At 39.0% G+C, this 26,178-nt stretch overlaps 1 protein-coding gene across 3 annotated transcripts; it reads left to right on the top strand.

Moving 5' to 3' along the window:
• Nucleotides 1-429: 429 nt before the first annotated feature.
• itpkb (inositol-trisphosphate 3-kinase B) lies at nucleotides 430-24,743 on the top strand. Of its 3 annotated transcripts, none has more exons than XM_083535621.1 (10): nucleotides 430-601; nucleotides 744-822; nucleotides 2,740-2,785; nucleotides 2,888-4,070; nucleotides 15,341-15,440; nucleotides 16,680-16,893; nucleotides 16,996-17,200; nucleotides 18,403-18,504; nucleotides 19,319-19,390; nucleotides 20,426-24,743. In XM_083535621.1, the coding sequence occupies exons 4-10, from the start codon at nucleotides 3,078-3,080 to the stop codon at nucleotides 20,630-20,632; spliced, it is 1,893 nt and encodes a 630-aa protein (XP_083391747.1). In that variant the 5' UTR covers nucleotides 430-601; nucleotides 744-822; nucleotides 2,740-2,785; nucleotides 2,888-3,077; the 3' UTR covers nucleotides 20,633-24,743. The 3 variants fall into 3 exon arrangements, with proteins under 3 accessions (XP_083391747.1, XP_083391746.1, XP_083391745.1); XM_083535620.1 differs by having other exon boundaries at nucleotides 430-630; XM_083535619.1 differs by having other exon boundaries at nucleotides 430-822.
• Nucleotides 24,744-26,178: the final 1,435 nt, after the last annotated feature.

Below are 26,178 nucleotides of genomic sequence, written 5' to 3'. Positions count from 1 at the left end.
ATATAAAAGTGATATATAAAAGTGATATATAAAAGTGATATGTAAAGACATTGTTGTATATAAAAGTGATATATAAAAGTGATATATATAAAAGTGATATATATAAAAGTGATATGTAAAGACATTGTTGTATATAAAAGTGATATATAAAAGTGATATATATAAAAGTGATATATATAAAAGTGATATGTAAAGACATTGTTGTATATAAAAGTGATATATATAAAAGTGATATATATAAAAGTGATATATAAAGACATTGTGACATTGTTATATATATACATATAAACATTTTAAAGTGTTGCCTTTCTTTCTTTTTTTTTTCTTCCTTTTTATTGATTTTATTTTATTTTTTTCATGGAAGCAATAATTCTATGATCTGAAAGATCTGCAAGCCCCTCCGAGCTGTGGTGTGTGAGCATGAGGATGGTAAGCTCTTCCCATAATGCCCAGTGAAGTTTCGTTCAGTTCAGCGCGACTGTCAGTTTGAACTTCCTTCCTGCCTTTTGTGCATGAAACATACCGAGACGCGAGTCTGCGAGTCTCAGCGAGGATCCGTGAGAAGCGCATCGGAGCAACAGCTACATTCACCAGTCCCACGGCACGCTTCTGCATTACAACTCCACTGCTGTGTGTGTGTGTGTGTGTGTGTGTGTGTGTGTTTGGGTTTGTTTTGGTGTTGCAAACTTCAGGAATCCGATCAACTGTTTTAGTTTTTGTTGATTTTATTTTCAACTTTGCAGACGCCTTTTGATTGGACGCACAACCCGGCAAACAAACACAAGCCTTCAACTACAAAACGAGTTTCACTCTCACCCCGAGGTAAGCACACGACTTGGGTTCATCTGTATTCTTCAAACATACAGACAAGAAAGGGGAAAAAAAATAAAAGGGGGGGGGGGGGACTTTTGCTCCAGCTCCTTTTTCTTGTACGCTGAACAAAGTGTCTTTTAAAATCTAATTGGAAGATGGAAAGACCAAACAGCTCAGAAGGGACTTTATGACAGTGTAACAATCTGTTCATTGTACCTAATGGAAGAAGCCTTAAAACATACATTGCTTTGAAATAAATACATCAATCCGGTGTAGATCAAGATGTTTTCGTGTGGATCAGCAACCCTCAGGGCTCTGGAATCTTTTCTTTTTGGTTATCAGCTTTAAAGGAGCAGATGGTTTAAAGGACGGTGTTCGCATTCCATCCTTCACCAGTTCGTTCACAGGGGGGTGTTTTCACCTCGCTGATCGTCGTCACCACGTGTTTATCGACTCGCATTGGGTTGTACTGTAGACCACTGGATACTGGGTCGGGTCACAGCATCTAACCCGGATTTGTTTTGGACAGAACCTCATTTCGAGAGACTTCCATCGAATGTTTTATCTTTGGGGGACGGTGAAGCTGTGAAGGTTCAGACAGTAAGGTATAGCAAATGCAAACTAACGGTGCAAGCTGAGCAAAGTGCAAAACAAACTAAACGAATGCTGAAAGCAAAGACGAACAGTACAGATGAAAAAATAACTCCGAACCGAACGAATATGATCAAGTTGCAAACAAACTACTAACGAAAAAAACCCCGTGAACAGAGGAAACTAACTGCAAACTTAATAGACGTTACTGTAGAACCTAGAAAAAGAATGTGAACAAACAATTCCGAACTTTACAAACGAAAAAAAAACCTGCAAACACAATTTTACAAATTCAACACCCGGAACGTAAACAAATATTACAAAATTGTGAATTGCAAACCGCAGACAAAATGCAAACAAAACAGACGTTACAAAATTCAAATCAAAAAAATTGTGAAAAAACTTGCAAGCGAATGAACACAAAATAAAAATAAAAAAACTAAAAAACCTGTGAACAAACAAACCCAGAATTTACAAATGCAACAAACTGTAAACTAAACAAATATGACAAAAGTACTAACTGCAAACAAATGAAGTCAGATTGTATAAACAAAACTGCAAACTAAACAAATATTGCCAAGTTACAAACTTTAAAAAAGGCATTTAAACAAACAAAACAAATTACACAAACTGCAAAGTAAAAACTTTTTTAAACTAAACAAACTGTAAACTAAACAAATATCACAAAGTTACAAACAACCTTTGCAAACTAACATGCATGCAAACAAACCTAAAGTTTACAAACATAATAAGATGAAGGAGTAAAAAAAAAAAAAAAAGGAAGCTGATAAATGAATGCATGTACAGTCACACCGGAGATCACTTCGACCCCTGGACATCAGACAAGGCTTCATTTTGCTGTTATTTATTTGTTTGTTTGTTTGTTTACCTCACCTTAGCAGTAAACAATTAAACGTATGGTTCGAATGCAGTAAAACGTTCGTTAGAAGAGGAACTTCATGAACGATATCTAACGCCACCATCTGGTAGTGTGTGGTGATCAGTAGAGATGTTTGTAGAGAGGCCATCAAGTGACATCATTGTTTTGTACTTTGTTCTGAGTGTTTTGGATGTTGGTTCACACATCGACGGCAACACGTTAACGCTCGTCGCTAATTGGTTTCTGTCTTTAACACTAATCCGCCAGTGTTTCGATTCAGTGACGCAGTGATGCCTCACATTTTCATTTAGTGGTTTAGGACTTTTCCTCCGGCAGACAGGGCATGCAAAATTAGTTATCCTCAAGTTAGTACCTCTCATTAGTTTTCGAATGCTTTGTTCGATGATTAATTGAAACACACCAGCAGTGATTTGTTTTTCTTCTAATGTGTTTAGAGGTGGATCTACCGAATGGTCATGCTGTTCTGGAGGTGATACGGAGGTATGTTCATGTTTCATGTAGGTTTTTCCAGTTAGTGGGAAATATTGAATATAATGATGTGTCCTGCAAATCTATAACCAGTTGTTTTTTTCTTCTCGGCAGCTTGCACAAATAGATGTATCAGCGGTGCGTACAAAAAGTGAATGAAGCACGAGGGCTGGGATTATCGCGTGTTGCTTTACGAGTCCGCCTTTTTTAACCTTGACCGCATGATGGTTGGCTCCAGAGGCCAGTGGGGTGTCGATGACTAGGCCTAAATGGGAGGGCTTCTGGACAAAGCCAGCCTTCTATTATGGCTGCTTATGCCCTGAACTGCCTACTCACGATGAACCCTAATAACCTGACTGATAAGAGCAGCCCTCGGACTGCAAGGCCTGTTCTTCCAGTCCCGGACCGATCCACCTACAGCCCACTTCTGGGAAGGAACAGTGGTTCCTACAGCCCTGGTAGCTTAAGTCCTAGCTCTTCTAGCACGACATCTTTTGTCTTTGTTTCCGGAGTAACCAGCACCAACAACTCCCGGACGCGCTCCCCATGCCGCTCACCAGATCTGCTGGGGGTGAACGTGGGCACTCGAGTGCGAAGACTGAGCGGGACCGATCCCGAGGACGAGCAGGAAGAGGAAGAGCGGCGTGTTGCTCAGCACCTCCAGCGCAGCAAGGAGCTCCAGAATGTAGAGGTGAACAAGAAAGTGGACCTGTTCGAGGCGCATATTTCTGCTCGGGCCCAAAACCTGGAGCTGCAGCGAAGCCCTCGGATTTCCAGGAGACAGGGCCTGAGTTCTAGTCCTGTGCCTCTGACAGACAAACTCAGCTCGGACTTGAACTTCACAGATGTCTGGAGCGTCCCCCCGGAGCTGCAGAATGGGAAGAACTCCCAACCGCTGCAGAGACACGGAGAAAAAAACGACGCATTTATTACAAATAAGGAAGACGGTATCCTGCAGGGAGACAAATCAGTGGACCCATCGACAAACCACCTCTCGACATCACAAGGGGCTGCCACAAAGACAAATATGGACAAAGCTCAGGCAACCGAAGCGCCGTTTCGGTTGGACGCAGAGGACAAGGGAGCCATCCCTGCCGTCATAGTAACAGACCATGGAATAGATGCTGACGGAGAGGGCCAGGAACCGCAGGTCAGCCCACAGTCCATCCAAACACTGCGGAAACTTTCCTCCTCGTCTGCCTCTTCCACTGGCTTTTCCTCCTGGGAAGAATCAGAGGAAGACCTGTCCAGTGACCCGGAACGTACACCAGCCTTTCTCCAGACGCAACAGAAAGCAGTGAGTGCACATTTTATACCTTTTTTCAACCCATTTCTTTATTTCCTTTAGGGTCTTTAAAATCGATCTACATTGTATAAATTTGTCGTTTAACGCTGAGTGATGTGTGCCTCTGATTACTGACCTTTGTGACACCTAACATAGGATTTACTGCTAAATCGTCAACAAGTGCTGAAAAATCGAATCATTGTAGTCATTAGCAAACTGTTGTATTGTCAAGTCGTCCTTCCGAATTGCGATTTATTGCATTACTAAGACAATCTCACACTGTGTGTATTAGAAAGAGCTTTGTTGCTCAAGTATTCAACAGAGACCACCCACGCGTTGGAGACCCGCATAGGAAAATACGACAACCGGATCGTCATCGATCGATTTGATGTTCGAGTTGCGCTTTAAAAACGCACCAAAAGGTTGTAATATGACAAATTTGACCTTATTTTTTGGCACTTATACCTTTATACTTCTATACCTTTGTACAAAAGATGACCTGATCCTATGCCGCTGAGCAATCGTGCATAATTTTGGTCAATTTTACAGATTACTAATGCAAATTAATGCAAATTTCGTCATTTATTTTTTCTAATATCTACACTGTATTCATTAATGCTAAGCCTGATTTGAGCCATGCCCTCATCCTGCATCCTGCATGCAACAGGTCAAATTTAGGTGCCTTTTCAAGTGTACAGTGCTTTTTTTTATAAATATTCAAGCTATTTATAATATTCTCGTCCACTTTGGATAGTAACACGAAGTTCATGCATTGCGCTTGTACCCTTTACATGCGATGTCCTTTGTGCTCAGTGAGCCCCCTGACCCTACTTCACCGAGCAATCGTGCCCTAACCCCGCTATTAAATAAAATCGGTTTCATTCTGCGCACTTTTGCTCGCGCAGCCCTACGCTGTCTAAAAAACAAAAGCATTGTTTTTTTCTTTAATTGTATGACCATTCACTGTGGGGTGTTCCTGTTCCTGTGTGGCTTTGGAAACTGATCTTATCAGCAGTTTTGGTCAAATAAGTTACCCAATAGAAGTTTCCATTAGACTTGGCTTGACTTTAGGTAGTAGTTAGTAGGGTTATACCATGGGCTGCTGGGTTATACCGTATATATACTGTATAGACTGTAAATATTGGGGTTGACGTGTTTGTTTAAAAAGAAAATGTTGAAGATCAGTGTGCAGTGTGATGCAGAGTCACCCTCTTCAACTCAAGAATTACGTCAGACTTACATCACTCCCAGTGCCACATAACTAGTAGTAGTTATAGTAGTAGAATTAGTAGGCAGAGATGTAGTAGTATTATTGGTATTAGTAGTAGAAGTAGTGGATGTGGTAGTAACTAGTAAATTAAAAGTAGTAGAAGTTGTTTTATTAGTAGTAGTTAAAGTAGTAGTAGCAGAATTGATTAGTAGTATTAGGTGGATAAGAAGAAGTAGTGTTAGTAGTGGTATTGTTATTAGAAGAAGTATTAGTAGTAATAAGTGTAGTGTAGTACTGGTAGTAGACGTAGGGGTATCAGAAGTGGTAGTAGGTAGAGAAGTGGTACTAGTAGAAGTTGTAGTAGCAGGGGGATTTAGTAGGAGTAGCATTAGTAGTAAAAGTCGAAGACTGTGAAGTAGTAAAATTAGTAGTAGTAGGTAGAGAATCAATAGTAGTATTAGAAGGAGGAGTAGGTGTAGTAGTAGAAGTAGTATTAGAGGTAGTAGTATTAGTATTAGGTGACGTATTAGTAGAATTAGCAGTAGGTAGAGAATCAATAGTAGTATTAGAAGGAGTAGTAGGTGTAGTAGTAGTAAAAGTAGTATTATAGGTAGTAGTAGTAGTAGGTAGAGAAGTGGTAGTAGTGGAAGAAGTATTAGAAGGTGTAGAAGAATTAGTAGTAGAAAGTATATAATCAATAATAGTATTAAAAGGAGTAGTAGTAGTAAAAGTAGTATTAGAGGTAGTAGTATGTAGAGAAGTGGTAGTAGTAGTAGTAGAAGGTGAAGTAGTAGAATTAGTAGTACGTATATAACCAATAGTAGTATCAGAGGTAGTAGTATTAGTAGTAGGTGAAGTATTAGTAGAATTATTAGAAGAAGTAGAAGGTGTAGTAGTAAAAGTAGTATTAGTGGTAGCAGGTGGAGAAGTGGTAGTATTAGAAGTAGTATTAGAAGGAGTAGTAGGTTAGGTAGAATTATCAGTAATACTGTAGTAGGTAAAGAATCAATAGTAGTATTAGAAGGAAAAGGTGTATTAGTAGAAGTAGTATTAGAGGTAGTAGTATTAGTATTAGTAGTAGGTGAAGTATTAGTAGAATTAGCAGTAGTAGTATGTAGAGAAACGGTGGTAGAAGTAGAAGTAGTATTAGGAGTAGTTGGTGTAGTAGTAGTAAAAGTAGTATTAGAAGTGGTGGTAGAAGTAGTATTAGAGGTAGTAGTAGTAGTAGTAGTAGTAGTAGTAGTAGTAGTAGAAGTCAGTTAAGTAGAATTATCAGTAGTAGTATGTGGAGAAGTAGTAGTACTATTACTAGGTGTTTTTTGTAGTAGTACTAGTAGTAAAAGTAGTTGTAGGTATAATTCAATAGTAGAAGTATTAATGGAAGTATTAGTAGTAAGAAGTAGTATTAGAAGTAGAAGTAGGTAGAGAAGTGGTGGTAGAAGTAGTATCAGAAGGTGTAGTAGTAGTATTAGAAGAAGTAGGTGTAGTAGTAGAAGTAGTATTAGAGGTAGTAGTATTAGTATTAGACGTAGGTGAAGTATTAGTAGAATTAGCAGTTGTAGTAGGTAGAGAACCGGTGTTAGAAGTAGAAGTAGAAGGTGTAGTAGGTAGAGAAGGTGTAGTAGTAGTAGTTTTAGTAGTAGAAGTAGGTAAATAGAATTATCAGTAGTAGTAGTATGTAGAGAAGTAGTAGTACTATTACTAGGTGTTTTTGTACTAGTACTAGTAGTAGTATTAGTAAATGTAGTTGTAGCTTTAATTCAATAGTAGAAGTATTAATGGAAGTATTAGTAGTAAGTGGAGAAGTAGTAGTAGGTAGAGAAGTGATGGTAGAAGTAGTATTAGAAGAAGTAGGTGTAGTAGTAGAAGTAGTATTAGTAGTAGGTGAATTATTAGTAGTATTAGCAGTTGTAGTAGGTAGAGAAGTGGTGGTAGAAGAAGAAGTAGTATTGGAAGGTGTAGTAGGTAGAGGAGGTGTAGTAGTAGTATTAGTATTAGGTGAAGTATTAGTAGAATCAGCAGTAGTAGTAGGTAGAGAAGTGTTGGAAGTAGTATTAGAAGGTTTGGTATTAGAAGTAGGTTAAGTAAAATGATCAGTAGTAGTATGTGGAGAAGTAGTAGTACTATTACTAGGTGTTTTTGTACTAGTACTAGTAGTATTAGTAAAAGTAGTTGTAGGTATAATTCAATAGTAGAAGTATTAATGGAAGTATTAGTAGTAAGTGGAGAAGTAGTAAAAAGCAGGAGTAGTAGTAGGAATATCAGTAGAAGAAGTGGGAGATGCAGCAGCAGTAATGTTATTAGGAGGAGGAGAAGTAGTAGTGATAGTAAAAAGCGCTCAAGAAGCACGTTACGTCAACAGTCATCGTGGTGTAGTGTGTAGAAGACCTTCCATAGAAAGCGTAATGAGTCAGACTTTGCCTTCAGGGAGGAGATGTGCGATTTAAATGCTATATTTGCTTCCTCTTTTGAAACTGGTATGCAGGTATGTAATGCAGGTAATGTCATCGACACACTTTTTCCTCATCACTGTGAGAATTCGGCAGAGCGCAAGAGGGTGTGTGAGCGATCGAGAGATTTTTTGCATACAGAATGTTTTTTTTTTGTTGTTTTTTTTTTCGGTGGAATGCACCAGAACAGGTCGTATTTCTCCTTGAAGATCAGAAGATACATCAGGGGTGAGATCTCGAAACAGGGCCCAAGCGTGAGAGTGTTTTATGAGAAAAGTTTATTTTTTTCTGGATTCCTTCCAAGTTGTTTATAGTCTCCTCATTCTGTGTGTGTGTGTGTGTGTGTGTGTGTGTGTGTGTGTGTGTGTTTTCTTTTTTCATTCCTCAGAAGGATGGACTTGTCTTTAGGTTGTGCATTGAACCTGGACGGAGTTTGTGCGTGCGTGCGTGTGTGCGTGCGTGCGTGTGTGTGTGCGTGTGTGCGTGTGTGTGTGTGTGTGTGTGTGTGTGTTAGGGTGTTGTATGGCTCAAGTGCAGTTGTAGAAAGCGCTGAAAGGCGCAAAAAAAACAAGCTTACGTCTACTTGTTACAACTGTAACTCAAGAAACACACTGTCTGTCTCTCTGTCTGTCTGTCTGTCTGTCTGTCTGTCTGTCTATCTATCTATCTGATTTTTGTAACATTCGTAGTATTCCTAATGCACTCAGAGGCCAAACGTTTGTGGACACCCTATACCCCACTCAATCATAGTTGTGCTTGGCATAAGGTGAGGAAGTGAGGAGGCCTCTGGTGGCGTTCCAATTCATCCTGAAGCTAATCATCAGGGTTTGAGCTCTAGAGCAGGCCACTCGAGATCTTCCTTGTGATCTTCATGGAGCTGGATGTGGACTTTGTGTCATGCTGGAACGAGCATCGTGTGTTTCTGAGCGTGGCGGCTTTACACACGTAGTTGGTTTTTTTTGGGTTTTTTTAGCGTGTATTTTTTTTTTTCGTAGCTCAAGACTCTTTCCTGTCCTAGTCTTCTGTGCAACTTTGCACGGCGTAAAAAAAAAAAGCACATGCCTAGGCCTGTCTGCTCCGCCGAGACCAAGCCCGCAACGAGGGGGAGGTTAAGAGGCGCTCCAGAAGATGTTCCTCGCCAGGACGAGGTGCACCGATGAAAGAAGAAGAAAAACCGATCATCGTGAACAAACATTTTTTTCACTCCTCCCATTTTCCCCTTTTCGCAAAGCTCGCCTTGAAGCTCTGTACGGCTTGTGCAAAAGTGTGTGTGTGTGTGTGTTTGTTGTATGAAGATCTGGAGATGCAGCTCCTGGTTTGTGCAGACGTTTTTTATGGTTTTATAAAATCGTGAGAAATACTTTTAAAGCAATTTAAAAAGCGTCACTTTGTCACAAAAAAAAAAAAAAAAAAAAAGAAAAGAAAAAAAATGGCTACGGCTTGTTTTTGTTGGAGGATCTAAAAACTATGAGCAATGGAAAATGTAACACCCCTGTGGTTGACGGTTGCCTGGAGACCAGCTGACGTCAAGGCATGCCTGCTTCAAACAGCTGGCCTTCTTTTGCTACAGCAGCTCTGCTCCAGTGCGCTGTTTCATATGCAACAGACAGGAAGCTTGACTTTTTTTTTTTTTCTCAAGCTAATTTTTTTTTTTTTTTGGTGTGTGTGTGTGTGTGTGTGTGTGTGTGTGTGTGTGTGTGTGTGTGTGTGTGTGTGCGAGCGGTGCACCCCATTGCACTACAGAGGATATCCACGGAGGGAAATTACCCCTGCGCTGCTAATGAGTCGTTGTTACTCGCGACAGAGAAAAGAAAACGCCGTTTGTGCTTTTTCATGAGACTCATGCTCAGACCGTTGGGGATTTTCTACTCACCAGGAAGCCACACGTGGTGCAGATTTATACCCCCTCCCCAACACACACACACACACACACACACACACACACACACACACACCACCCTCCCTTGTTTGTGTTTGAGGACATTTGGGTTTCCCTCAGTCCCTTTCACATAGAAAATATAGCAATGCACAAGCACTGTTGTTAAGTGTGTGTGTGTGTGTGTGTGTGTGTGTGTGTGTGTGTGTGTGTGTGTGTGTGTGTGTGCACATATTGTCAGCAAATTACTGACTAGAGAAAGACAAAACACCTATACACTGTAGGCCAAAAGTTTGTTGACACCTAATCACTCAAAGGCAATTTTTCCACGTCGTCTCTATTTGCTCTCATACGACGCTCCATTTTTCTGGGAAGATGTTCCACTAGATTTTGTGGAGATTTTTTCAATTTCATGTCACTGATGGAACTGAGGAAGTGAGGAGGCCTTGGTGTCAAAGAAGTTCAATAGGGTTTCTAGCAGGCCACTCAAGATCATCCAACCCATGGAAAGCAGATCTTCATGGAGCTCCAAAGTTCCAAAAGTTGGTGCTGTTTTTGATTATGGTTCTTGTGACAGCTTTTTTTTTTTAAGCACTCAAGACCTTATAACATCTTCAGAACAGGAGAAATTTGCAACCAAGACAAGCATTTTAGCCATGATGGGACCACAGTCTAATATAGTCTAGTATAATTATATATGATATTATTATTATTATTTAATTAGTTTGTTTTAAAAATATTTAAATAATGACACGTTTATTATCAAAAGGTATTATTTATACATTTTTATATTTTTATATATTTATATTTATCCCATTTTGGCAGATGCCCTCATCCCTCATCCAGAGCAACTTGCATTTGTCTCTGAGAAGTTATGGGGTTAAGGGCCTTGCTCAGGGGCCAAAAAGGTTCCTGGGATTTGAACTCACGACCTTCGGATCCAAAGCCCAATTTTGTAATCATTTCAAATGATTTATCAATAAAAATGATTTATTGATAATTAATTAATTAAATAAATGTACTTATTTATACAATAAATATTATTTATATTTGTATTTATATTTCACTTCATTTATATTTATTTATTTATTAAATAACACATTCCAGAATATTGTATTATTCCGTATATTTTTTATTAATTTTTTAATTTTTTACATTTATTATAATTTTTTTTCATTTCCTTGAATTGTTTATATTTGTTTTAGAGCTAAATTTGGGCCTCAATCGTATGAACGAGATCAAATGTAAATGTAGGTCACACTTTTGCATTAAAGGCTAAACCTTAGTAGGTCAGACTTGGAATCAGCGAAGAGTTTGACCGAGGATGTCTGCGTTTTTTGTTTTTGTTTTTGTTTTTTTTTTCTAACACATTCGGTCGCAGTATTGTCACCAAGTGCTGGTGCTTTTCCTGTCTTTACTTGAGAGGTTCCTCTCGAGAGGTTAGAAGCCACTTCCTCCTTCAGCAGTGGAAACTTCACAACGCCGGAGAAGTCGAAAGGGGATGCTACTGCTGTGCGGAAAAAAAAAAGAAAAGAAAAAAGTCATCCATTTCCTTATGCTCGATATAGCACGCCTGGCTTTTATCAGAACAATGGCATGACCGAGTCTTACTGAGTGCTCTCCTTACGATACGACACTACCGCTTCCTCTCCACATTTTTATTTTTTTTTACAGACCTGAAGGCTATTGATAGCAACCTCACACAATGAGGGTGTGAACGTGAAGTCGGAGCATCTCTGAGATCGTCACGTAGTGCAGGAAGGATTTGCTTTCCTGGTGTTCCTGAAAATTTGATCGCCAAAACAGGCGCTTAAGTTCACCGAGATATCGAACGTAATAAAAGCAAATAAAGGCCAAAAGTATTGGGACGCTCGCCCGTATGCGGTTCTTCGTCAAAATCTAGAACGTCTTTGGAAGCTCTGGCGTTCGTGAATCATGAGACCCGCAGCAATGGGAACACCACTTCAGACCTCCTCATTACATCTCCTACATCAGGAGTCTTTTAAAAGAGTGAATGGAGACTAAATGTGGGATGGGATATTGGGAAGAAAAAAAAATGTATCACGTTAACCTTTAACACCTAATATACTGAATGGATTTTTTATTTATTTAACTTTTTTTTAGTTCTTATTATATATATATATATATGCACTTACAAGGACTTTTTTTTTCTTTTTTTTTATGTTAAATTAAATAGAATTAAATAATACAATAAATAAATACAAATAAATAATAAATAAAAAAATTTATATAAGTTAATAAAATAATAATAAAATAAATATACTGCACAAAAATTATATATATATTTATTTTATTATTATTTTATTTACTTATTATTAGAATTGTATTTATTATTCATTTGTATTTATTTATTTAATTATTTAATTCTATTTAATTTAACATAAAAAAGAAGGGAAAAAAAGTCTTTGTAAGTGCAAACATACTCGGCAATAAAGTCCTTTCTGATTCGATTTGATATCGAAAACGGAAAAAAAAATCACGATCAGCTTCTGATTCGTGGCTTCGAGGCACATGCAAAATACGCTCCTGTATGCAAACGGGATTCTTCCCAATTATAACCTCGTTTGAATGCCAGCTTCCTGTTTACTCTGGCACACATCAACAACATATACCTCTATCTATCTATCTATCTATCTATCTATCTATCTATCTATCTATCTATCTATCTATACAGTACAATACAGTATGGCCAAAAGTTTGTGGACACCTGACCCTATGTGGGTCGAGCTTTATAGCAGGCTACTCAAGATCTTGAATTTAATGCTGGAGCATCCAGAGATTTTGCGTGCCCTTTAAATTTGTGCTGATAGGTTGGTAAAGAACTACATATGGCTGAAAAAGTCAGGTGTCTCATAAGGTTGTGGGATATTGACAAAAAAATATTGTAATTCTTTTAAAAATTATTTTATCTATAATTAGACGAGTGTGTTATTAGACCACGGTGGAGATCCGACCCCAAAAAGCTTTGATATTCTTTATATTCTGTGTGGTGCTTCGTTTAGTGACACAGATTCATCGTTTCCAATAAATTGACATTTATTTTTCCTTTTTTTTTTTTTTTTTTTTTTTTTTTTACCTTTAGTAGCCATTTTTCTTCTAAAACTGTGCACATCTTTTGAGGCAAATTCTTAATCGATCAATTCGAATAATGAGACAATATTTTGGCTGTTACCAAGCAAATGAAATCAGTATTCAATCATATTATAATGAATAGAATATAAATTTTAAATTATTTAAATTTTTGTATTTTTTTAGTGGGCGGGAACCGTGCGATATTGATTCACTCTATGAAACGTTATAAATGTACACATTTTCTCGCCTCGTATCTTTTGTGATCGAGTTCGGTTTAAGGGAATAAATCGTGCAGATCTAATCTACGAGTCTAATCTACTAGACGATCGTCAAAACGCCAATTGCGATATCACCGATACGTCCCGATACGTTTATTCGAGTGTAATGTATCACACGCTAGATCTTTTTCCCTTCTCCTTCTCTTGCTGATGTCTTCCAGCCTCAGGTGACCTCGCCCTAAGTTTTTGAAGGGCCCTGAGATTTGCCTAGCTTAGCCCTTTTCGGCTAGAGAGGCCCAAGACTTTCCATACGGCTCCTGGCACCAGTGCATACCGCATTGACGCATTTGCATGGGCACTGGATGCTTTTTTTTTTTTTTTTTAATGCTGTTGTGCAAAGAAACAAATTAGGGGCCCTTTTTTGCCCTGCCTCCTTTTTTCCCTCAAGTTCGGCCAGATAATTGTGCTCTTGTACGCGGCATTCTGGACTGGCACCGTCCTGTTTGGCACCATGTCGTTCGCCTCGCACATCTGGAGTCTCCTTTTCCCCGCTATCAATTTCCTCGCCACGTCGGTGATGCTCATCACCAGAGAGATTCAGGTAATGAAAAAAAAAATAATCGCTCGTTTTTTTGTTTCGTTTAACGAGCTTTTTGTCTGGCGTGTAAATTCTTAGCGTTACATCGGCTGCGATAATGCTAATATTCAAGATGGCCACCGAGACAGGAAACTTAAAAATCAGGCGATTGTCATCCAAAGGTGAGCCGCATCAAGAACAACACAGGATCTCGGATCTACCGTGTTTGCATGGACTGGATATGATGCGGTGTGTTTGTGCGGCTCTGCGGTTTTCTGCACATGTAAAAGAGGCCGATCGTAAAAACTGTTTAACAACCTGTAATTAGAGGTTTGAACAAGGGTATGCAACTTGTATGACATGTATGAACGGGCGGGAAGACAACACCTAGGCTGGTGTGTGTACTTGTGTGTACTTGTGTGTGTACCTGTATTTCCTGGTTCCTGGTGATTGAAAGGAATTTTGATCATCTAAAGAATTCTGACCTACATATATTTATTTCCTCCTTCATGCAGATTTCTTTCTGAATGAGTTTATTCAATATGATCTATCTATCTATCTATCTATCTATCTATCTATCTATCTATCTATCTATCTATCTATCTATCTATCTATCTATCTATCTATCTATCTATCTATCTATCTACAGTATCTCACGTACTTTTTATATTATTATAATACAAATTTTTCAAAAATCTTCTTGGAAACTTGGAGATCATTTGGAGTATCACTATGCAGCAGTTTGTACAGCGGTACAGATTTACTGCCCTCTAAAAATAACAACATACAGCCATCAGCGTCGAAAATAACTGCCCACAAAAGTGAGTACACCCTCAGCGATAACAGCTGTACGCCGTGTGACCGCGCAAAGCCTCAAGTCCATCATGTTCGTGTTTTTTGTCTAGTTGTCAGAAGCATACAAATGTGTGTATCTTGTATTAAAGCAGTTACATTTTGGTGCTTTAAGTACAATTCTCTAAAATGGACCTCATGGTAGTCTCTGAGGATTTGAGAATTCGAATTGTCGACCTCCACAAAGGCTGTAAGAAGATCAAGACCACCCTGAAACTGAGTTATAATGATAACGACCTTGAAAACGCCAAGGCGATTAGGTGGCCAAGTGTGTCTCCAGAAATGAACCCTAAACAAGTGGGGATCCTCAAGCAGAAGAACCATGTGACATGTCATTATGGAGGAGTGGAAGAGGAACCCAGCAGCAAACTGTGCCGCTCTGGTGAATTCCATACCCAGGAGGATTAAAGCAGTTCTACATAACGATGGTGCTCACACACAGTATTCGCATTTTTGACACGTTCACTGAGGGTGTACTTACTTTTGTGCGCAGTTGTAGACAATAATGGCTGCATGTTGTTATTTTTCAGAGGACAGTAAATCTACACAAACTGCTTATTGACGAATTTACTTTATGTAGTTGTGTCCCTTGAAGATACTAAACAGTTGCTGAGATTGAAGTCACATGACTTAGAGGTCCTCAGTGACCTGGACCCTGAATGTTTCTTCCCGAATGTGTTTGTTGTATTCAATAAAATGCTTATTAAACTTAGTTTTTGTTCTTAGACCCATCCAAAATAGTCAAATCCATGCAAAACATCTCTCAGCCATTTTTACCTGGTGGTCTGGAGTAACCTCTGGGGTTTATTTTGTGTATTCTAATATATGTAAATGAGCCCCTCCCAACCCTGAGGCTCAGAAGAAACCGCCCTCAAACTTCCAAACTATAAAACAAATGACTTGTAAATGAAATAAACAAAATATTGTTTAGTTCCTTGTTGATTATGGTGTCGAGCTTTTTTTTTTTTTTTTTTGACACAATGTCTCTCAATGTGTTGTTGAACAGCATAAATCATGGAAGAAGATCAAGAACATGGTGCAGTGGTCACCTTTTTTGATGTCCTTCAAAAAGAAGTACCCTTGGATTCAGTTGGCTGGCCATGCAGGTATGTCTGGTGTAATATTTGACTAGCCTTGGTGTTTACGCTCCGAGTTCAGAATAACTGCAAAATTCCTTCTGCAAAAAAATAACCTCGATGACAAGGCGACGCCTCAGATCCTCCAGGTTCTCCTTGAAATTTTTACAGTTTCTCCAAGCTTTTAAATTATTGGTTGGGAGGGGGGGTCATCATTTTATTTTCAGCTCTCCTCACAGGTTTTCAGTAGGCTTTAGGTCCGACTTACTGGACTGGACCGTTTCTGGACATGTGTTTCGGATCAAGTGCCTCCTGCAAGACCTAAATGTACCTTCTTGCCAGATTTGGTCCTTTTCACGGAAAATCTCCTTGCGCTTCCATCAGAAATGTTTTTTTTTTTTTTTTTTTTATGTTTGGGGTCAGAAAAGCTCTATTTTTGTCTCACATGACTCCGTTTCAGTCAGTGCTCCGGTAGTGCCACACGTTATATAAAAGCAAGGAACAGAACAGGCTTTTCTTTTCATTCTGCAAGTTCTTCCAGATCGTTTGTTGGCATGGTGGTGCTGTGACCCTCTGGCCAATTTTTTTTGCCTCCCTTTTCACTGTGTGAGTGTTGGAGGAGCAACTAAGGCTGTTTTAAAAGTCCTAATTATTGCTCTAAACACGGACGGATTTTCACCCACGTATGTACTGTAGGTCCTGCCTGATTTACGACATCCGACTAAAGGAATTTATATTGCAGTGAAACAGGAAGTCAGGTTTTTCTAAAGTTTATTGGGATGTCCAATTCCACATTTAGTCCCCTCTTACTCTTATTATAAGCTCCACTCTTCTAGGCAAGATGTTCCACTTGATTTTCAAGTGTCCTTGTCGAGACGTTTGGAGCGTCAGTAAAGCCAGGTACTGAGGAAGCCTTGGGTGATGTTCCAATTCATCCCAAAGGTGTTCAATAGGGTTTGGGCTTTATAGCAGGCAAATCAAAGATCTTCCACATATATAAAGAACCTATGGAAAGCAGATCTTCATAGAGCTGGCCCTTAGACTTAGCAGGCCACTCAAGATCTTCCAAACCATGTAAAGCAGATCTTCATTGGTTTGTTCACAGGGGTATTGTCATGCTGGAACAGGTTTTGGGTCTCCTGGTTTAAGTGAATGAAAAATTCCATGATACCACATCCTGTACAATCGTGGTTTAGTGAAGACCCACATATGGCTGCGTTTTAATACATATTACATGAGCATCGTTGTTCCTCTGCATGCGTTTCTCAGGTAACTTCAAGGCAGGTGCGTACGGCTGCATCCTGAAGAAGCACTGCGAGTGTGAGCAGCGCTGCCTGAACCGGTTGATGAACGACGTCCTGAAGCCGTACGTCCCAGCCTACCACGGCGACGTAGAGAAGGACGGCGAGAAGTACAATCAGATGGAAGACCTGCTGGCTGAGTTCGAGACCCCGTGTGTCATGGATTGCAAGATGGGCATCAGGTTGGTCTTCAAGATATGGTCAGATTCGTAACGGTTCCTTGATCTGTATTACAAATCCAATAAAGTGAGTGATCTGAGAAATGCTGTGTCGCCTTTGCCTAGAACGTATCTCGAAGACGAGTTGACGAAAGCCAGGAAGAAGCCCACCATGAGGGCCGATATGTACCAGAAGATGATTGAAGTCGATGCGAACGCCCCTACACCGGAGGAACAGGAGCAGAAAGCAGTCACCAAGCCACGCTACATGCAGTGGAGAGAGACCATCAGCTCTACAGCCACACTGGGCTTCCGCATCGAAGGCATCAAGGTGAGAATGAACGAACGATGTCCTTCAGTCTTCCGGTAAGATACCACAAGAGCGTAAGTACCATCAGGTACTCACATAGTTGAGGAGGCCTGGGGTACCATTTAAATTCATCCCAAATGTTTTTGAGAGGGTTTGAGTGAAGCATATCTTCATGGTGCTGGCTTGGTGGACAGGGTGAGGAACATGCTTGGATCTCTTAGTTAAGGTGAAGGGAACAATTGAAATGGAGGCACACAATTGTGCTAAGAACTTGTGGATGAAATACATATCATGAACCAACATCAGTACCAACTCCTATCATAAATGAACACAAATTTAGCACAAAAAAGCCTCCAAAATCTGGTGGGATCTGGAAGTGAACGGAATGGGGCATCAGCTATATATGGTTGAAATTACAAAGCTACTTGACTTGAACAATTGTACGTCGCTTCGATTACCTCTGAGCGTTTATGTAGCCATTTTTAGCCGTGTAGCGTATGCTAGCGTGTAATGTGTGCTTGGGGTTAGCAAACATAGCATTTTTTTTTTTTAAGAAGGCTGAATGTTTTTGATGTTCCTGTCATCCATAAAGGCTGGTGGTGGCATGTCCATTCAAAACGCAGCATCCGTTAGTGACAGGCAGGACATTATTTCTGGAAATCTGGCCTTTGCTTTCACACACAAGCACACGGGGCGTCGGTCGCTAAGCAAAATCAGACCACATAATAAAATATCAAAAGCAGAAAACATCGGTTAATTACATTACATTAAAACCTAGACTGGCGTAGATGTGTGAAGACGGGATTAGAAGACCTTGGTCTGCAGCTTTCCAAATGTCTTCATGAAGGACCCCTCTCAGTGTGGTGTGTGTGTGTGTGTGTGTGTGTGTGAGGAGAAAAAGACCGAAGGTTTCCTTTCAGACTTTGCTCTTGTATAAGGCTAGTGAACGCTTACTAATCCCTCTTTCTTTCTCTGTCTCCCGTCTCGCTATCGCACCCTTTTTCCGGCGTCACGCTTCAGGGATTCCCGTCTCAGGAACCGAATTGAAACGCGAAGGCAATTTGCGTTTGTTATAATAAATTGTTGCGTTATAAAAGAACGTGGTTTTCCCTCATCGTTTTTACGAGCGTAATTTCAGAATGAGCTTATTAGCATAATGTTTTACTCATGCTACATGCTTTAGCATGTCTTCTAATGTATGACATTTGCTGTCCTTCTCGCAGAAGGAAGATGGAACGGTAAACCGGGACTTTAAAAAGACCAAGACTCCGGAACAACTGAGTGAGGCTTTCCACGACTTTCTCAAAGGAAACAAGAATATCCTGGTGAGTGTGTGTGTGTGTGTGTGTGTGTGTGTGTGTGTTTTAGGGCCTGTTGCCAGTGTGAAACGTCTGTTGGCTGCCAACCAAGTGGCTAAGAGAACACCTCAAAACACCCCTCAGACTCCAAACATACGAGTTTCCTTTTTAAATACAGAGACTACGAAGCAAAACACTGCTGAAAACAGGGACATGGACCTGAACATGTCCTTTAACCAGACATCACTTTCAGTTCTTTGTGATGTTTCCCATTAGACCTGTTTTTGATTCTGCTTTATGAGAACATTTCACCTTTTGAAGCAGCACGGTCTTCTAGAACATGTGTTTTCCTGTGAGAATAGAGTACAGTATATGAGCATATGGATACAAAAGTATTGGGACACTTGACTTTCTTCATGTGCCATATGTGCTTCTTCAAACATTTTGTATTGGACGATTTTGGTTGGAGAAGCAGGACTTTTCCTGGTACTTGAACTAGGAGATCATGCTTTCGATGTGTGTGGAAGATCTTGAGCTTCCTGCTATAGAAACGCTATTGAACACCTTTGGGATGAATTTAAACATTATCCTAAACCTCCTCACCTGCATCAGTACCAGACTTTCTCTCACTAAGTGTCTGAATGAAATCTCACGAATCAGCATAAAATCTACTGGAACATCTTCCCTGAAGAGTGGAGCTCATTATAAGAGCAAACGAAGACTTAATGTGGAATGGGGTGTTGAAAGAAGCACATAGCCATCTTATGTTCAGGTGTCCATAAACTTTTGTCCATATTGTGAATGATTATAATAAATGATATAAATTTTTTTTCTTGCACAGGGTAAATATCTGAGCCGGCTACAGGAAATCAAGGAAACTCTGGAAGAGTCACCATTTTTCCGGATGCATGAGGTAAATTTCTGCAAATTCCCCCCTTTCGATGACTAGTTGTTCTATAATATATAGAATAATAATATAGAATAATATAGAGATCCTGTTGTAAAGCCTCATTCTGGACGCTTTTTTCCCCTCAGCGCTTATTAGGACCATTTCAGCGTTTAAACAAGGGGATTAGAGTTTAAATGATTAACGGAAATCATACTTTAAACAGAAATCCCGAGGCTCAAAAAATGTTTCTATTCTTGTTCAGTCAACGCATTAATCATCATCTTTTTATGGCAGTGGTTCTGACTCAGGAAAGTGTTTTGGCAAGGAATTGACATTGGAAATTCAGTTGTCGTGTACTAAAGGTCGACCGATATCGATAGCTGGGGATCATACTCGCCGATAACCGATGACCAATAGATTTTCAAATGAATATTGGATAAAAAAGTTTAAAAAAACATTACATTTCAGGTAAAATAGTACTGAACTTCATTATAAAAAGAAACAGTACTGATTATTGAAAATGTGCTCATTGAAATTAATAATTATCTCAATAAAAATCGTGGGAAAATAAAAGACATGCGTTCAAACCGAAATAAAAAAGTAACACTGTAAATAAATAAAAAATTGACATGCAAAATGAATGGGAAAAAAAGACACTGCAAATAAACAGCATGTGGTGGCAGCGATTCGCCTCTAGAGGCTGCTCTTGTACTGCAGAACGCAACCCGGAAAAACTATCGGTATGGATTTTTGCTTATAGTTCCAGCAATCGACCTATTAATCGGCAAAATTGATGAATCGGTCGACCTCTTTTGTGTACGAGTATTATCTAGTTCATTGTACATCCATTGTAGACATTTCCTAGTGATGTTCCTGAGCTTCATGCAGGATTTAGCATGTGATGGAACATTCTATAATATAGAATGAACTGAAGAAGAAATTGAGAAATAAAACAGTTAACTCCAACAGCTTCATCTTTTTCTCATGGACATAAATGTAATCTTATAGCACTACTTTATTTATTATTGGTTACAATTCTTTTTCTCGCCTAACGTTTAGGTGATCGGCAGCTCTCTCCTTTTTGTCCACGACAAACACGAAAGGGCGAAAGTATGGATGATAGATTTTGGCAAAACCACACCGCTGCCCGAAGGCCAGGTCCTGAACCACCGTGCCCCGTGGGTGGAGGGCAACCGTGAGGACGGCTACCTCTACGGCCTTGACCACCTCATAGACATTCTGAGCAACATGGCAGAGACGATGTAAAGAAGAAAAAAAAACAGAGGTTGCAACGTGTTCCAATACTGGTTTTAACTTGCCTTTAAAGTGATGCCAATTTTCCCAGATTTTGCCCAAGAAGCGTTTGTATACTCAATTCATTACAGTCCTCGCAATCTATCCTATGATTGTTCTTACAGCCAAGAGAAGACGGAGAAACTGTAGCTCCTTTTCCGTCACGTGGAGAGGGCATGTTAAAAGCAGACTTGGAACACGGAGCATGTCTTCCTCTTCCTGGAGTTCTTTTTATTTTTACCCTGGGTAGATCACTCGCACTACAATACAGGACCTGCCTGGGTTACCATTTAAAGCTACCCCTTTAACCCCCTTCCATCAACTCCTCAACACACACACACACACACACACAGAAACACAAAAAAGAAGGCCCACGTGCTGTGTATGTGCATATTTGTATGTATGTATGTAAAGAGGCTGTATATATATATATATATATATATATATATATATATATATATATATATATATATATATATATATATATATATATATACTGTATATATGCACAGTAAATATATTGTAGAGATTGTACAGTATAAAGTTTCAGTAGCGGAGGTACCCCAAAAGATTTTCTGCAGCTTATTTCTTTGTTCTAATGTAAAAATACTTCTGAATTTTTCGTTTAGTTCGTATAATGTTAGTGTTACGGAATCGCTCGCACGTACGTTCTTTCAGTAACGTTTTCTCATTATAACGCTTCTTCTTTTTTCTTTTTTTTTTGGTTTGTTCGTTTTTGGATTTTGTTAATAATGATGTGATACACTTGATATTTATTGTACATAGTGCCTTATTTTAATAACTGACAATTCCTTTAGTTTTAGTTTGGGCCTGTGGTAATTTATTTGCTGGTGCATTGGAAAAAAAAAAATTAAGATTGTACCCGGTTGAAAAAATCCCACCAAAAATAATAATAATATTTTTGGAATCAGATGATGGTGCGAAGTTAATTCTTTAAAAAAAAATCTGATCGGTTGCCTTATATTAGTAAATGGGAATTTTTTTTGAATTTCTTTCGCGGCCTGAGAAGCAAAGTCGTTTTGTCCTGGTTTCAATAAGGTCCTTGAATGAAAAATACCACACGAAGTGCACGCTGTGCTTCAGCAACGTTACCTTGAGTTAATCGATGAACATCCCAGGTCCGTCTTTAAAACGCCATGAACTTCGCTCTCATTCAATTCCAAATTCAGTCCCTCGAAAAGTATTTAACGATCCAAAAAAAAAAAAAAAAAAGAGATCTTTTTCACGTTGGTTTGAAGGCCACGAGCTACACGAGAACTTACTTGCAGATTTAGCATGTAAACTATGTAATATATATACACTATACAGGCAAAAGTATGTGGACACCTGGACATCAGATCGCTTCTTTTTGAGCGTCGCATTCACACATTAAATCCAATTTGTACTCATAATAAACTCCACCCTTCTGGGAAGATGTTTGACCAGATTTTGTGGAGATTTGTAAGATTTCATTGAGACATAAGTTCTTTTGGAAAAGCAGGTAGGGTGAGGAGGCTTGGAGACGGTCCATCAGTGAACATTTACCTCAACGATAATAGAACTATTATGAATGCACCTTCAAGGATGAGGTTTTTCCCTTTTGAATCAGGTTCCTCTCAAGGTTTCTCCCTTATACCATCTCAGGAAGTTTTTCCTACTGGCTCGATTATTAGAAATATATCATTTCTACAATTTATATTCGTAAACTAATTATTTTCAGCTGAATCGAGACCATCTTCTGGGAAGATGTTCTACAAAATGTTTTGGAGATTTGTGAGATTTCATTCAGGGTATTGGTGGAGAACCGTCTCGTAGTTCAAGCAAAAATTTCCCATATGGTGTATGTTTATTTATCTGCAATACCTTTTGAATTCAGTTGCTTCTAATGAAAGATGGAGATGTTTATCGCTTATAGTTAAATGATGTATTACTACAACAACAACAAAAAAACACGTCCACATGTTGTAGGTCAAAACGCAGGGGTTTTGGAACAGAGCTTCGAATTTCGACGCGTCATTTGGAAAATCGAATGAACGAATCCAGGACTTTTCATGTTCTCCTGCGAACCCTTCACGATGTTCATCCATACCGTATGCTTTTCCAGGTTTCCTTCGCTCAGATAGACGTTTCGCTCCAAACAAGTTTCTCTCAGGTTCTGTTATCAATCTCTCAGATGTTCATTTCCGAAACGAAAATAATCACCCGGAGCTTTTTTCACGCCCCGAAGTGTATCCGGTTCAATCTGAGGTGATCGGCGTTTACATGCCTATTTGCTTATGCAAATCCGGCACTCGCTGCTCCTGCCAAGCATTTGACTGCGGTCCAACCAAAACAAAATCTGTGATAAACGCTCATTTGTTTGCACGAGTGCTCGCTGATAGACATCTGCAACCCTCGGCCGGTTTATTTGGCGCTCGGAATCGACAGCTCAGATCATCGTGACGGGTCAGAAACGCTCGATCTGTGCACTTTTATTTGGTTTCTAAAAAAAAATTATGAAACAGTATGGAAGTGTGTCATGGCTTTATAATTCAGACGCTGGCAGAACCTCACGGATCGTCATGAGGTGTTTTTGTGTATCGTTAGTAGATGTGAAATTCGAACAACAAAAAAGAAAAAGTCGTATTCGCTAAAAAATAAAAAATAACTAATCATAATAGAGTCTAAACCAGAGGACGCCAGACTTTTTCTGGAGAGCCAAAAGGGCCAAACTTTCTTAAAGGCCGTGGGCTAAAAATAAATGTTGCATTGTAACAAACATTGTAATTGTATATTATTTTATATAATGAAAATTGGTGGAAAATTTAAAATTTCATACCAAAATTCGAATCAATTCATAGAAAGCAATACAATTCGGTTTTGTTTGTAGAGCGATTTTAACACTAGACGGCGTCTCAAATCTGCTTTACGGAGATACATTTGTATAAAAAAAAAACGCATAAGTTTAATCTCTATACGTTTGTTCCTCATAATTGCACGTTTATTTCTAACGAGCGAGCGTTTGTGCCAAGGAAAAAAACTCCTGAGACTTTATGAGGAAGGGGAACCAGATTTATAAGGGAACCTGATCTTCATCACCGTATGCCATTTATAACAGTTCCGTCATTATTGAGGTGTGTAGTGTACAATTATTCTCTAACGTACATGTACAATTAATTGTATTAATTACAATTCACACAAATCATTACAATTACTATTTATTTAAAATTATAAAAAATCTATTAAAACTATCTAATACAACTTTTCAGTAAGTTTTAATGAGACTTGTTTTTTTTCATTTTTTTCCTCATTATCAACAATAAAATGACATGACGGGTCAAGTTTGGGCATCTCTGGTGGTCAAAATAATAATAATTATTATTATTTTGTATTGTGTATTTCTAAAAATAATTTTACAGTGTGGGGAAATAAAAACGATAGAAATAAGACGGCAGAATAATAATTCAAATGGACAGATAGTAAGAAATAATGCTGTAAAGCAATTAAATGTCTGTCTGTCTGTTTGTTTGTTTGTTTTTTTAATGAAATTAAATCGATTGTCTGTGATGAGATGTGTCGCACAGCTCATTCTGGCCTGCTGCAGCTGAGCTCTGGGAGTAGTGCGCCCCCTGCTGTTCATGGTGCTATAGTGTACTTGCTATGTAATGGTAAACAGAACAAAGTCCAACGCAAACTACTGTTTTAACAAGTGCTGTTTTTTGCTTTGTGTGTGTGTGTGTGTGTGTGTGTGTGTGTGTGTGTGTGTGTGTGTGTGTGTGTGTGTGTGTGTGTGTGTTGTCATATGGTGTCGTGTACATATTCGTGATGACATTTTGCACAGGAACACTAAGCTGCATGATATTTTCTGTATGTTACAAGGTTTTGATGAAATGTTGGAATGAGAACGGTCTGTCCTGCAGAGGTGATCTCCGAAAAAAGAAAGCCTGATCAGCATTGTATTATTTAAGAAAAAGGAATAAAACGTGAACGAGTTGTGAAACTGTCTGTAAGTAGCCACTGTACATTTTACTACACTGATCCCGCAAGAAAATACGCCTTTCTGTACTGAATTTTACTGAAGTAAACGAACGAGTAGTGGGATGTTTGCTGTGTGTCTCGTGTCCTCTTTCCAGCTGCATGAATGATGGAGGAGAAGTTCATAGAAAAGCTATTGCAGGAAGACATGGAAACGTGGTAGACTTTCACCAAGGCTGCATTACAAGAAAAATGAGGCAACTATGAGTCTATACAGGTCTGCGAAGGCGTTCTGGTTCATCCCAAAAGTCTTCAATTGGGTTTGAGCTCTATAGCAGATCTTTTACAAACATCAAGATCTTCCTGGTGCCATGTAACTTTCAAAGCATACATAAAATGGGATCCAAAGGGTGCTGGTATCATCGTCTAGATGATTCAGGATGTTTGGGTGGTCGGCATCTACTCTTTAAAGGTCCGTAACCTTCATGAGGTGAGACACAACTGGAGCAGGCACAACCTCAGGGACTGTAAGAGCATATGGAGATGAAACCAGGAATGAAATGTTTAAAAAAGCACCAAAAATCTGTATCTTCTGTACCTGAATTTAGTAAAGAAAGAATTTGCAGTGAACTGTTATTGTTTCATGCATTTTTTTTCCCTCTCTTTCTCTCACGCATTAGTTCAGTACCATTGTGTGGCAAAGTTCCTCTGAAAAAGCTGAGCTTCCTTATTTAGACATGCTCAATCAGACCCACTGTTTGTAGGATGGGGCCAAGAGAAGGGAGAGGGAAAAAACACACACACACACACACAATGAAATATGTCCTGTAACTAGAACTGAAGCTAAATATATTTAAACTGAGAAAAATGTCCACATTTCTTCTCCTTTTTTTTCTTTTTTTTTATGTAATTTTTTTTTATTTATTATTTTTATTTTTTTTACGTGCTTTCATCATTTCCTTACTTTTCCAGCTTCTTCCCCAAAAATGTTTCCACAAACTCTCTGGCACACAATTGTACAGGACGTCTTTAGATGCCGTCACTTCATGAAGATCTGCTTTCCATGGGTTTGGATGTGTGTGGAAGATCTTTTGTGGCCTGCTGTAGAGCTCCAACTCTATTAAACACCTTTTTGGGATGAATTGGAACTCCATCCCAGGCTTCCTCACTGCACCAATATATCAGTATCTGTCTTTGTTAACGCCCTTGTGGCTGAATGAAATCTCACAAACGTCCACAAAATCTCGTGGAACATCTTCCCACAGGAAATTGGGACTAAATGTGGAATGGGATGCTCAAAATCCATACAGAAGTTTTTTTGTTTGATTTTTGTCCATATTGTATATTTCAGATTAAGGGAGAATTTCCTGCTAATTATTATTATATAATATTCTAACGGTGTAGTGAAGAGCTAAGTGTTCTTACCCCTAGCCTTTTTACCCTAATCCCGAACCTAATCCATATCCATAACCCTAAACATAATCTCTAAACCCCTAACCCTAAACCCTAGACTCCAAGCCCAACCCCTAACCCCAATCCTAAACCTAAACCCCTAACCCTAAAAA

Source organism: Silurus aristotelis (genome assembly GCF_946808225.1).
Source record: "Silurus aristotelis genome assembly, chromosome: 29".
NCBI lineage: Eukaryota > Metazoa > Chordata > Actinopteri > Siluriformes > Siluridae > Silurus > Silurus aristotelis.
This window is presented reverse-complemented; position numbering and strand designations above follow the sequence as displayed.

What these genes read in the sequence shown, in the direction of transcription:
- itpkb (XM_083535621.1), top strand. Translation starts at nt 3,078, where the DNA reads ATGGCTGCTTATGCCCTGAACTGCCTACTCACGATGAACCCTAATAAC. An exon ending in TCAGTTGGCTGGCCATGCAG is followed by an intron (nt 15,441 to 16,679) that starts GTATGTCTGGTG and finishes TGCGTTTCTCAG; the next exon opens with GTAACTTCAAGGCAGGTGCG. An exon ending in AAGGAAACAAGAATATCCTG is followed by an intron (nt 18,505 to 19,318) that starts GTGAGTGTGTGT and finishes TTTCTTGCACAG; the next exon opens with GGTAAATATCTGAGCCGGCT.